Source organism: Triticum dicoccoides, chromosome 1B (assembly GCF_002162155.2).
Source record: "Triticum dicoccoides isolate Atlit2015 ecotype Zavitan chromosome 1B, WEW_v2.0, whole genome shotgun sequence".
NCBI classification, from domain to species: domain Eukaryota; kingdom Viridiplantae; phylum Streptophyta; class Magnoliopsida; order Poales; family Poaceae; genus Triticum; species Triticum dicoccoides.
In genome coordinates, this window is record NC_041381.1 from 653704606 (window position 1) to 653715931 (window position 11326).

The 11326-nt window shown below is 42.5% G+C and overlaps 2 protein-coding genes and 1 pseudogene across 2 annotated transcripts; 1 reads left to right on the plus strand and 2 right to left on the minus strand.

Moving 5' to 3' along the window:
- Nucleotides 1–1484: 1484 nt before the first annotated feature.
- Nucleotides 1485–4435, minus strand: LOC119349415 (pre-rRNA-processing protein ESF2-like). The gene is made up of 8 exons (XM_037617447.1): nt 4302–4435; nt 3795–4095; nt 3104–3155; nt 2799–2866; nt 2444–2533; nt 2220–2350; nt 1843–1980; nt 1485–1752 (listed from the first exon to the last, which is right to left on the minus strand). The coding sequence occupies exons 2-8, from the start codon at nt 4066–4068 to the stop codon at nt 1732–1734; spliced, it is 774 nt and encodes a 257-aa protein (XP_037473344.1). The 5' UTR covers nt 4069–4095; nt 4302–4435; the 3' UTR covers nt 1485–1731.
- LOC119350804 lies at nt 4434–5836 on the plus strand (annotated as a pseudogene).
- A 38-nt stretch (nt 5837–5874) lies between these two features.
- On the minus strand, nt 5875–9707 carry LOC119349414 (nucleolar protein 56-like). Its single transcript, XM_037617446.1, has 8 exons — nt 9423–9707; nt 9103–9317; nt 8430–8587; nt 7424–7611; nt 7089–7341; nt 6770–6918; nt 6534–6683; nt 5875–6423 (listed from the first exon to the last, which is right to left on the minus strand). The coding sequence occupies exons 1-8, from the start codon at nt 9625–9627 to the stop codon at nt 6092–6094; spliced, it is 1650 nt and encodes a 549-aa protein (XP_037473343.1). The 5' UTR covers nt 9628–9707; the 3' UTR covers nt 5875–6091.
- Between the last annotated feature and the right edge of the window lie 1619 nt (nt 9708–11326).

Sequence of the window (11326 nt, forward strand, 5' to 3'; positions counted from 1 at the left end):
AGGAAATGAAATCGACAATAGGAGTGCTTCTGGAGGGACAAACAGGTGGTGAAGGCAGCAGTGGATGAAAAACCTGTAGAAATTGGAACGACGAGATAAATAAGCAAACCATTGAAAGGGAGAAAAGGATCACAGCGAAAAAGACAGATTTCCTTTCATTCTTCTTTTGTGCCGGCAAAAGTATATCTAGAGGAAAATAGAGCAGAAAACTAACTAACAAGTGAAAACATCCGAGGTATGATCTAGAAGCTTACACGGATGATGTGGAGCTCGGAAGCAGAGTTGTCGGAGCAGCGCGGTGAGGAAGGCGGATGCAAGGCTTCCGGAGACGCAGGCTGGAGAGCTAGTGCTGTGCTGTTGCAAATGCGACGCAGAGCTCTCCAAAGCAGCAGGTCAATCAAGATATCCCCAGATCTGATCCAGCATAATTAGGTTGAGCCGAGCTGGACTCTCTGAAAAGCTGAACCGTAACCATATAATATGTGCAAGTAGCCTGAGCAGCACCAACAAAATATACACAACTGACAGCCCACTCATGTTGTGAAGTTACTCGGCCAATAAACATACTGTCATAGAGGGAATAGACCAAGGCTGTTGAACAGTGAGCAAAGGAGAGATATCTCTCGGCAGTTTGTAATAGGCTAGCTGACAGTCAGTAAATAGAAACACCCTGTTTGTATTAGCCATTGAAGCTTCAGCACCCGAGAGCTCGAGAATTTGCGAGTACATAGATATCCCTTCCGCTTGCATACCATGTACTAGGAGTCAAAAGAACTCGACAACTATCCTCATTGTGATTGACCTGCTGTTAGCACGTTAAAAAGAATCAGGAATGTTGATGAAACGGTGTTTGAGGTTACCTGCTCCCATTTTATTCCCTGCTCCCATTTTATTCTCCGTCACCAGCTCTGGCCTTTCGCACTTTCCGAGTGCCCTTCTTTCGGTTCTGAAAGCTACGAGCATGCTGCAAGCATAATAATATATGACTCCAATGACAATTGAAGGTGTGTCGCGGCCTCCCGGGCGTTTTAAAAGAGTACCTGCTCCCATTTTACTTCATATGTTGCTCCCATAACTTGGCCAACTAGTTTATTCAACCTAATATGCATCCGGGGTGGTTGCCGTCCGGACGCCTGCAAAGCCCCTCACATCCTTGTTGGATGGCTCCCAATAAACTCTCCAAAGTAGTCAATCAAACACACTAAAGAACAGCCAGTCCACCATCGATGTACATAAAAAACCCAGGTCGGCCACGGTGTATATATTTAGATCTCTGTTTTATGCAGGGCGTCTATTTCTCCATTATTTGGCAATCTTTCCTGCAAAAAATGAAGAATTACTGTGAAAATTCTTATGTTCCAAACAAGCACGATCTGGAAATTGAGAACCTTCTTAGATGGATTACAGTCTTACCTCGTTTAAGATAGAAATAAAAATAAAAACTGTAACATGCCATGAGAATCACAACAGAACGAACAGTCATATGGCCAATACAGGGTAATATTACTTCACTGTTTAAAATTAACAACAGTGTACATCCATCCCAGTATTACAGCAGAAGCAATGCATATTTGGCAATCCGCAGTCACCAAACGACCAAACCATTCACCCTCCATTACAAAAACAACGACAGCCTAATCTACAAAGGCGGAGCAGATGGTGAAGACAGCAATGATCCTGTGCTAGAACATTCAGTTTGCAATGCTCCAGTCCACCAGGAATCAAAATCGATCATGATGAACCACCGAATACCTGCAAGTGCGATGAAAGCAGGTCAAATGACTAGCTGGCTAACATAAAAGCACCACCAGATAAACTGCCAGAGGGCTGCTCACTACTTACTCCGGCCAGAATATTTTTTGAGAGCTTTGCCTTTTTACTAGGGCCTCTCTCCTCAACTGCTCTATTCTGTCGAGGAATTGGACAGTCATTATTCGTCTCACCGACATCATTGGATTCTTTTCCTTCGTTCTTTTGCTTCTGTTTCAAGGATGTCCCCAACGTACATAAGAGATTTTAGTAATGAAACTTGCAGTGAACGGCAAAACAAGGGAGAAAATATCCAGTGTTCGGGCTAGCTTGTAACTGAAATGTTTTTCCTACTATAACCAAACCATGTGTCATCAAGTGTCTGGTAATCATAAATAAAGACACAGGACACAAAGAAAATCCCCAGCGTGAATTATGCTAGCAGAAGTATGTTAAACAGTAGAGCATACCTTTTTTATGCGCTCGCGAATAAATTTCTGTGTACGAGACTTTTCAGCATTAGAGAGATAATGATCACGTTGTTTCTTCGCAGCTGTTATCTCCAATGTTAATTTCTGTTCCCTGATATGAGTCTTCTCAGCTGCATTAAACCCCAAGGATTAGCCTACGTACAAATCAGTTCACATTACTGGCAAGTTTATAGCTACTTTACAGTTTTGTACTTTAGGCATACCTATTTCACCAACCAGATCATCCCATTTGAACTTCCTGAGATACTTTATGTTCCAGATGTCATAATAAAATGACGACCTCTTCTTCCCACCTAATAAAATACATCATTAACACAGCTGGTCATCAATAATTGTCAGACAAGAATAATTGAGCTCTCTCTCTAGCACACATTGTATAGCTCTTCAAACATGACAGAGCCGACAAAAGCAACCCTTTTGAGGCCAAAAAATTGAGGGGTTTGTTGAGGGTTGAGCAATAAAAAGGAAAAACAGATCATCCATGTTCAGTATATCTAATGTAAACCAACGGTGACATAGAAAGAATAAAACACATGAAACATAGAGCCGAGAACACACCTATTTGTTCACCATTAAGCAGATTAGCCACCCTCTTGGCGACACTTTTCTTTGCAAACTCAACCCACCTACAAAGATTTTGGGAACATTACTAAGGCCATACAATTAACAAATACAACAATAAAAATATGTCAAAATTGTGAAATACTACACATCATCTACCATATCTTTACATGACTACTCCAGAAATGCAATAAGTAGACAATTGTAAGTATTGCTCCATGTTTGACTTTCAGCATAAAACCGAAAAATGGGATCTAGCAAGTCTCTCCAAATCAGCTCATCTGTGTATTTTCATAACATACCCTTCGGAATAAGCCTTCGCTTTTACGTTACTATGCTTGCGATGACCTTGACCTGGAGGAAAGAGATGACATTAGTACATAACAGTCAAGAAGTTGGGTTCTTTTCATTTACAAATATGTAAGCATTATAAAGAGCAGTATAGCACTTCACATTCTAAGATGTACAACCACGAGGGACAGGAAAAACAACTCACTGTCGCTGCACGGTATACTGCCGCAGCAACATGTGTAATCAGCATGCAGAACATGATTATCATTTGTTGCCATGTTCTATTTGAATTTTCCCCTTCCCCTAGAAGAAATGAAGAATGCTTTCACAAATACAAGCAAGACAAACAAACCTAGAACTCCATGAACAGCCTTCCGCTACCGAAATACAGCCTTGCTACACATGTTGAGGCATGTTATTTGCAGCAGAAACTCTGCACGGGATTGATTACACGCATCTCCCTTGATCATCCAAGGGAGACTTGAACATGAGATAAATACGGTTTGTTCTCTTTGTTTTTTCTAGGCTAGCTAACATCACCGCATTGCCCTCTGCATATTCGCACGGAAAAAAAAAAGTAGGGCTTTCAGCTTATTTGTGTTCCTCAAATGAACGCTGCTTAGCTTTGGCACCGTATCATCACAAATTAAACAAAAAAACGCAGCCGCCAATTCAGTCAGTTCATGACAGGGGATTGATCACCTTCGGGGACGAGGTAGATCCTCTGCACCTCGCCGTGCTTGGAGAAGATCTGGCGGACGTGCGACGGGTTCATGTGGGGAGGGACGTGGCTGAGGTAGCACACCCCGCGCTTGCTGAAGCCGCACAGACTCTTCTCGTTCTTGTTCAGAGGCCGCTTCCTCTTCTCCCCGGTGCCTCCACCCTCCTCGCCTTGGATCCCGGTGCCTCCTTCCTCCTCTCCGACCAGGTCTTCCTCTTCATCGGTGTGGCACTCGTTCTCGGTGGTCTCTGCCATGGGTGGCGGCCGGCGGGCTGACGGAGACTGCGCAGATCAAACATCGAGGCCGGCTGGCCACACCTCAGTTCATAAATACAGACGCCAAACCATAACATTGATAAACTTGTAGCGAAAGGTATGATGAACTTCTGACTGAACTGGCAACGCACAAGAAATTCTAGCTTGCATCTGGCCACACTGCTGAACCTAACCGAATCCAAGCGGTACAGTAGGGGGAGGAGGCTGCTCACCTTGAGCTGGGGGAAGGCTCTGGAGTGGATATTGCTGGAGGGTGGACGGAGCAGGTCGTCCGGCTGCCGGCGGCGACCAACGGCAGCGGCCGCAGATGCGGGGATTTGAGTGCACGGCGACTGCGGGTGGTGATGGACGGAGTCCTGCGGGGTGAGGCGGAGATGAGACGGGGCGGCGGCGTCGGCAGGGATTGCGAGAGGAGAGGCTCGCTCTGTTGGGGCCAGGCAAAACGGTTGGAGGTTGCACTTGGGGAGGGCAATCGGGTGTAATTTCCTACAACTCGTGCTTCTTGTTTTTTCCGAAGCTGGGCCTGGGCTGCTCAGAAAAATTGTTTACTGTTCTTACTTGACTCGCATCTTGTTTACCGAGTTTCATATTTATAATTTGTGAATTTCTGATCTCAACTCTTTACTGAACATTGAACTAGATTGAAATGGCTCAACTTCTGAATTGCATCAATGGTGACTGTTGCCATTAATTTTATCCCTTACGAATGGACTGTGTGTTGGCGGCTAGGCACTAGAGTATGCACTGCTGGAGGATTCTTTCGAAGCGAATGTGCCCAAACTGATACAAATCTACGGCAAGCAAAATCTGTTGCGGGAAGCCGACCGAGGAAGCATTCATGTCATGTGATCAGGTCGTGCTGAATGCGCTGCACTGGTGGACATGTACAGCAAGGCCTACATCCGAGCAGATATAGTATATGTTAGAGCAAGCACAAGATGTGATCAAACAGACGGAGGATCAACAGCAGGTCTTGGCGGGAAAACAAGTCTGCAAGGCTCTGCTCAGAGCCTACTCGTACAGAAGGCGATTCAGAGGGGGCGCAACGAGTTTTCGACGGGGTACGGTGAACGCGTACCGCCTCTCCGATGGGATACTCAGCGCGTATGAGAATGCCAGCAGGCTGGATGGAGTTCCTGGCGGAGCTCCAAGAGAGCGGCGTCGTGATCGGCCAAGAGCCGTCGCGGCATGGTTCAGGAGGCTCGCTCATGGTGGTTCACGAGGTGGAGCAGGTCGTGGAGGAAGCGAGTGAGCGCAGCAAGAGCAAGCAGAGTGTTTCACTCCTCAAGGAAGGGATGGACCAAGAGTAGGAAGAGCCAAGACGGTGTCAACAAGGAATGGAGAAAAGGCAGAAGGAGCGAACACAGCATTTCACTACACCAGCAACCCAGCATTTCAGCTCAGTCCAGACGAAAAACAGGAGGAGCAAAATCACCAAGTCTGCAACTGAGGCGATTTTGTAACTCCAGTGCCATTAGCATTCACATTATGACAGTATGTTTTCAGAAATCACATGCACAATCATGAGTAACCACGTGAGGCAGGATGCCAGGATCTATGTTAGCAAGTGTATGTAGCTCAAGGCAACAGTAATGCCAACTTAACATTAATACATCTTGTTCAAAAAATGAAAAGCAGACTCTAGTGCTCAACAGGCTCCTCAATTCGATTCATCTTCTAAATTATAGAAGCCTCAAAATGTGTGCATTTGCAGAGGAAAATAACTTGGAAATAAGATTTGACATAACCAAGCAATAAAACACCCTCAACAACGCACATCCAATCAAAACATCCCAAGTGCTAATCAAGAAACAGCAATTAGTTGAACAGCCACCTCAATCCATGCTCTTCCACGTTATAGACCTCAAAATGTCATCAGCACCACCATAGGATGATGAAAGATTCATCAATAGTCGACACCCGATTAGATCCATGCTTGTACATAAATTATACAGTATACTAGATGTTTTAATTTCATCAAGCACAACAAAGAGCTTCTAGTCTAGTCATCGGCCTCGGTTTTCGACTTCTTTTTCTTCTTCTTCCCTTCTGTGGCCGTCTTAGGCTCGACAGACTCTGCAGCGTCACGGTTCTTCTTTTTCTTTTTCTTGGGAGTCCCGTCTTGCTCGCCGTCGACATTGGCTGCCGCCATCTCTTGATCCTGGGGCTCCTCTAGCTTGTGCTTCTTTTTCTTTTTCTTCTTCTCTGTCCCTTCCTCTGCTGCGGCCGTGTTGGCAGGCTTATCAAGATCCATGGCGTCACCATCAGCCCCAGATTTGGACTTCTTTTTCTTACTTTTCTTGGCAGTCGTGTCACCGTTCTCCTTCTCCTTGTCTGCGAAAAGAATTGTTCAGGGCAAGGTGTAAATATACACATGTACAGAAAGACTTGAAATTAAGTGATTCATCAGAGACCAACATATATATAAAGAGAAGTACCCTTACCCTCCTCTGAGACTGCGTTGGTCATACCCTCCTCAATTGCAGCTTTCATTACATCAAGGTTCTTGCGTGGTGCAACACCCTTGTCATAAAAGTCTAATCTCTCCTCCACTTGTTCACGCAGTTTCTCACCGAAAATCGAGCTACTCATATCTGGAATTCATAACCCAGTGAGGAAAACAAACAGAAAAAGGCAGTCAGGATGTTTTAACCTTTGCAAACAAAGCCCTTCAACTAACCTGAATAACAGTCAATGCGTGAAGCAATTGAGCATTTGTTTGCCAGGTATCTAGCCATTCTTCCCTTGTTCTTGGTCGATGCACGACCAATAAAAGATGAGTGGAATATGAGGCCATACTTCGGTGTGTTTCCACGCGTTTTAAGAGCTCTGCAGTAAAATTAGGAAATCAATCACAGCATTTCAGAAGCACAGAGGACAAAGTCTGAATACTTGACAAAACAGTTAGTATTTGAGTAGAAGGGCAACTACAAATAAGAAAGCACAGCTTGCAAATAGGGTGTGGGAATTGCATAAGCAGTCCGGTCAGTCACAATTACCTGAAGAGCGCCTTCTCAGCACCTAGTATCTGGAGAGTGGAGGCAGGACATTTTGCAAGATTTGAAAGACTGCCAGCATGAGAGATTAACCGAGCTCCAACCATTTCACCAATCAATGACGTCAGATTTGGTGCAATATCATTCATCTTTGTCACCAGATATTCGTAGAGATTTTTACGGTACTCAGATAGATTCATGACCCTTTGAGCAAACTGTTGGACATTGATCAAATCAACTGGTGAAAGGTCCTGGCCTGAATATAAAAAGAAGATCACGTAAACTAAGCAACCGTGGCAACTACTGAGAAGCATATGAATTGTGGACATGGTTGTTACCCATAGATGCCTTTGCTGCTTCAACAATTTCTTTTGCCTTGTCCTCATCTCCAATCAGATCTGCTAAAGCTGGAATGTCTTTCTCAGACAAATCAGATTTGTTTACTACAAACTTGGCAAGCTTAGCATAAAGGTAGTTGTCATTCACAATTTTGACCAGCTCAGGAAAATGCCATCCATACCACTCCCTGCATCATGGTTAAGCAACAATTAATACACGCATGCAACTAACACAACTACAGTGACAAATATTCAAAACTAGATACAGCGTCAACAAGGGTAAAAAGAAAAAGAAAAAATGTCATTACACCCAGCGAAAGAATATAGTGTTCCCCGCAAAGAAAAGAAAGCATACATGGTATAGGATATATTGCACAGTTGATAAGTTAAAATGATCTTTCACTACCATGTGATATGATAAGTTAAAATGATCTTTCACTACCATGTGATATGATAAGTTAAAATGATCTTTCACTACCATGTGATATGATAAGTTAAAATGATCTTTCACTACCATGTGATATACTGTAAGATAGTACAGTGTACACAGCACGTATGTCACTGTAAGACAGACAGTGACGTGACTGGACATGCAACTAACATAAACACAGGAAGATGTAAACTGAATGCACATGGTAAAACCAGAGACTTGGGCTTAGGGTTTGAAATATAGCATATAGACAAAATATGATTGATGCCACTGATGTAAAATAAAAACTGGTTACGAAAGAAGAGGCATACAAACGATATTAATCAAATTTCAGCTGTTTCTTTTAACTCCTGCAATCAGAAAATGGTGGCATAACCAGTATATACCGACAGCTAAACTGGAAAAGTAATGAACAAATGTCAACTCTAGTGCCTATACCTAGAACTTTCTCAGGACTTCTATGTCGCCATCAACTTTTCTTTTTGAGATAATACAAGTCTCATCGCGACAGCCAAACCAAAGAACCAGATGCTGGTTAATAAATTAAGCAAATTAAGAATAAGATGAGGAACCAACCTCACTCTCATGGAGAAGGAATTGACATCCTTATCAAGTGTATCCAACAGAAAGATGGCTTGAATCACCATGTTATCCACACGATTCACATTGAACTTGACCTTTGCCCTGCTATAGCTATGCCCCAGACCTAACTGAGCCTTCTCCAGGTCAGATGGCTGCAATAATAAAAAACAAACAGAACAAAGTTTACAAACAAGTATATATGGAATAAGAGCAGTGATGGAATAAAACCCTTGGAGAACGATCAACATGTCAACAACCAATTTGTGAAACTGCAGGCAATTCACTGTATGATCTAGGTAAACTTAATTACTAAAAATGATGTGTCAAGCATAGGGTGGTAATTGTCCAACTCTCTGCACCGACTTGATGCAAAATCATACTCCCTCTGTCCCAAAATAAGTGTCTCAACTCTAGTATAACTTTGTACTTAAGTTAGTACAAAGTTGAGACACTTATTTTGGGACGGAGGGAGTAGTTCATACCACCAAAACATTAAACTTTTCCCACTGCTGCACAATCCTCTAAAATCAAATACGCCAGCCACAACCCAAGTCAGACCACAATGTGATTTAATTTATCCTACTACACAGCTTTACTGACAGTTCAATCTTTGCAGAACAATGTAATTAAAACATGGAAACTAGACGGGAATGAAAAAATCCATCACCTTGAGTTGGTCAATGAACTGATCGAAGTGCAGCCGCACGGCACGGAGCAGTTCCTGGACATAGTCGTTGGACTCGCAGGGGATTCCGGTGGCCTCGGTGATGTGGGACCCGACCTTGGGCTCCATGACGCCGACCCTGAACTTGGCCTTCTTCCCCTCCTTGACCTTGGGCAGGTTGAGCTCCAGGAAGGTCCTCAGCTCGTCGGTCATGATCCCTGGGCCACCAAAGGAGCATTCGCTCGTCACGGGGGTCATAAAGCAGGGGACTTGACACGAGGACTCCACCGGGAGAGGGAGGGAGGGGAGGGGGGGCACGGTACCTTCGGAGATGGCGTTGCACTGGTTGAGGGCGTCGACGGCGGAGAGGAAGGGGGTGAAGCCGGCGAGCTTGACGGCCTTGCTGAAGCGCTTGAGGTCCAGCACGGTGGAGCGGACGGCGTCCACGCTCTGCCCGATCTCGTCGATGCCGTGGGCGTGGAAGAGCGCGTACCCCGACGCCGACTCGAAGAGCAGGTAGAGCGCCATCTCGCCCGCGCGCTTCGCCGGCGGCGGCCGAGGGGTTTGGGGGGCGGAGGCGGGGGCGGGGAAGAGGGCTAGGGTTTAGGCCAGGGGATGTGGGCTTCGCCGGGGCCTTACTTATGGTGGGGTTTCCGTTGACGCTACGCTGGGAAATCTGGGCCGTCCAATTGGATCAGTGCCGATAGCCCAATTCTTTCCCCTCCTTTTGCTATCCTAACATTTAAAAAAAAATACATATTCAAGACTATTGAAATCACCATTTTAATTTCACTCATTTGAAATTTACATATTCAAGATTATTGAAATCGATTACTAATATGATTGAAATCACTTTTCTGTAAAAACAACTCGTGCATATGAAACATTTTTCAGTGTGAAACATGTGAAACTTGTTATTTCAAAAATAAATAACTACTCCCTCCGTCCCATAATGTAAGACGTTTTTTAGCACTAGTGTAGTGTCAAAAAACGTCTTACATTATGGGACGGAGGGAGTAGTTATTTAAAAAACGTGAAGCTAATTGTCTCAGTTTATTTTTTAAAGGGAGTGAAGTCTTGTTTGGAACTACTGAAATTGTTTTTGAAAAGATTTTTTTTCAAATAAGTCAAATCAGTTCTCTGAAATAAATTAAACAGATTTTTTGAAACTAGGTTCACGTATATCACTCGTTTGATAAGTAAGACATCCGCCGTTTCACAAGTGAAATAAGTGAAATCTGCTTTTTGATACACATGACACATATTTCGGTGTGAAATATGTGAACCTTGTTATTTAGAATTTTTAAACTAGTTATTTCAAACACACGAAATTTTGATTGTGTAAAAGAAATTATAATGAGTGAAATCTGTTTAATGAAGCAAGTGCTTTCTTGGAATAATTTAAATCGGTTTTTGAAATGATCGAAATCAATTTTTTCAAATGATTGAAATAATTTTTCTTGCAAAGTCGGTGAAATCAGTCTCTTAATGATTAAAACCAGTTTTTGGAATGAGTGAAATTATATTCTTAAATGAATGAAGCGAGTGAAGTTAGTTTTCAAGTGAAGTTATATTTTTAAATGAGTGAAATTATAATCTTAAATGAGCGAAATCAGTCTATAAACATGTGTGTGTTTTAAAGCAAGTGAAATTGATTATATGAAACAAGTAATCGGTATTTTAAAGCAATGAAATAAGCTTTAAAATATGTATGAAATATATTTTAAAAATGCATGAAATATGTCATTTGGAATGAGTGAGATCATATTTTTTAATTGAGTCAATTGTTACTTTGAATCGATGGAATGATTTTTGGAGATGGGTGAAATATGTTTTCTTTTTCAATTTGAGTGAAATATGTTTTTTGAGATCAGCGAAATTGAAACTAGTTCAAATGTATCCATAATTGATCTTATCCTGAAGGTCTTCCTGCTATGAATTCAAAATATATATATCATATATATATATATATATATATATATATATATATATATATATATATATATATATATATTTGTCCTATATATATATATAGGAGTAGGATTTTCTACAATAGCTTGTTTTTTTCGTTGAGGGCACAAAAATGCATATTTTCACAATCACACCGTTGGATCATCTTATTATATTAGAGTGAGGTTCCCCTATTTATTTCATATTTTGTACCTACTTTTAAACCGTTAAATGTTAAGCAAGCCTTAACTAGTTCTGTGGCAAGCTATGATAGACA

Bases quoted from the DNA above. Each gene is read 5' to 3' on its own strand.
- LOC119349414 (XM_037617446.1), bottom strand. From the start codon at position 9,627: ATGGCGCTCTACCTGCTCTTCGAGTCGGCGTCGGGGTACGCGCTCTTC. The intron at 7,612-8,429 runs GTTGGTTCCTCA...ACCATGATGCAG, and splicing joins TCCTTCTCCATGAGAGTGAG to GGAGTGGTATGGATGGCATT. The intron at 6,684-6,769 runs GTTAGTTGAAGG...TATGAATTCCAG, and splicing joins ACGCATTGACTGTTATTCAG to ATATGAGTAGCTCGATTTTC.
- LOC119349415 (XM_037617447.1), bottom strand. From the start codon at position 4,068: ATGGCAGAGACCACCGAGAACGAGTGCCACACCGATGAAGAGGAAGAC. The intron at 3,156-3,794 runs GTGATCAATCCC...TCTTTCCTCCAG, and splicing joins GATCTACCTCGTCCCCGAAG to GTCAAGGTCATCGCAAGCAT. The intron at 1,753-1,842 runs GTAAGTAGTGAG...TCGCACTTGCAG, and splicing joins CAAAAAATATTCTGGCCGGA to GTATTCGGTGGTTCATCATG.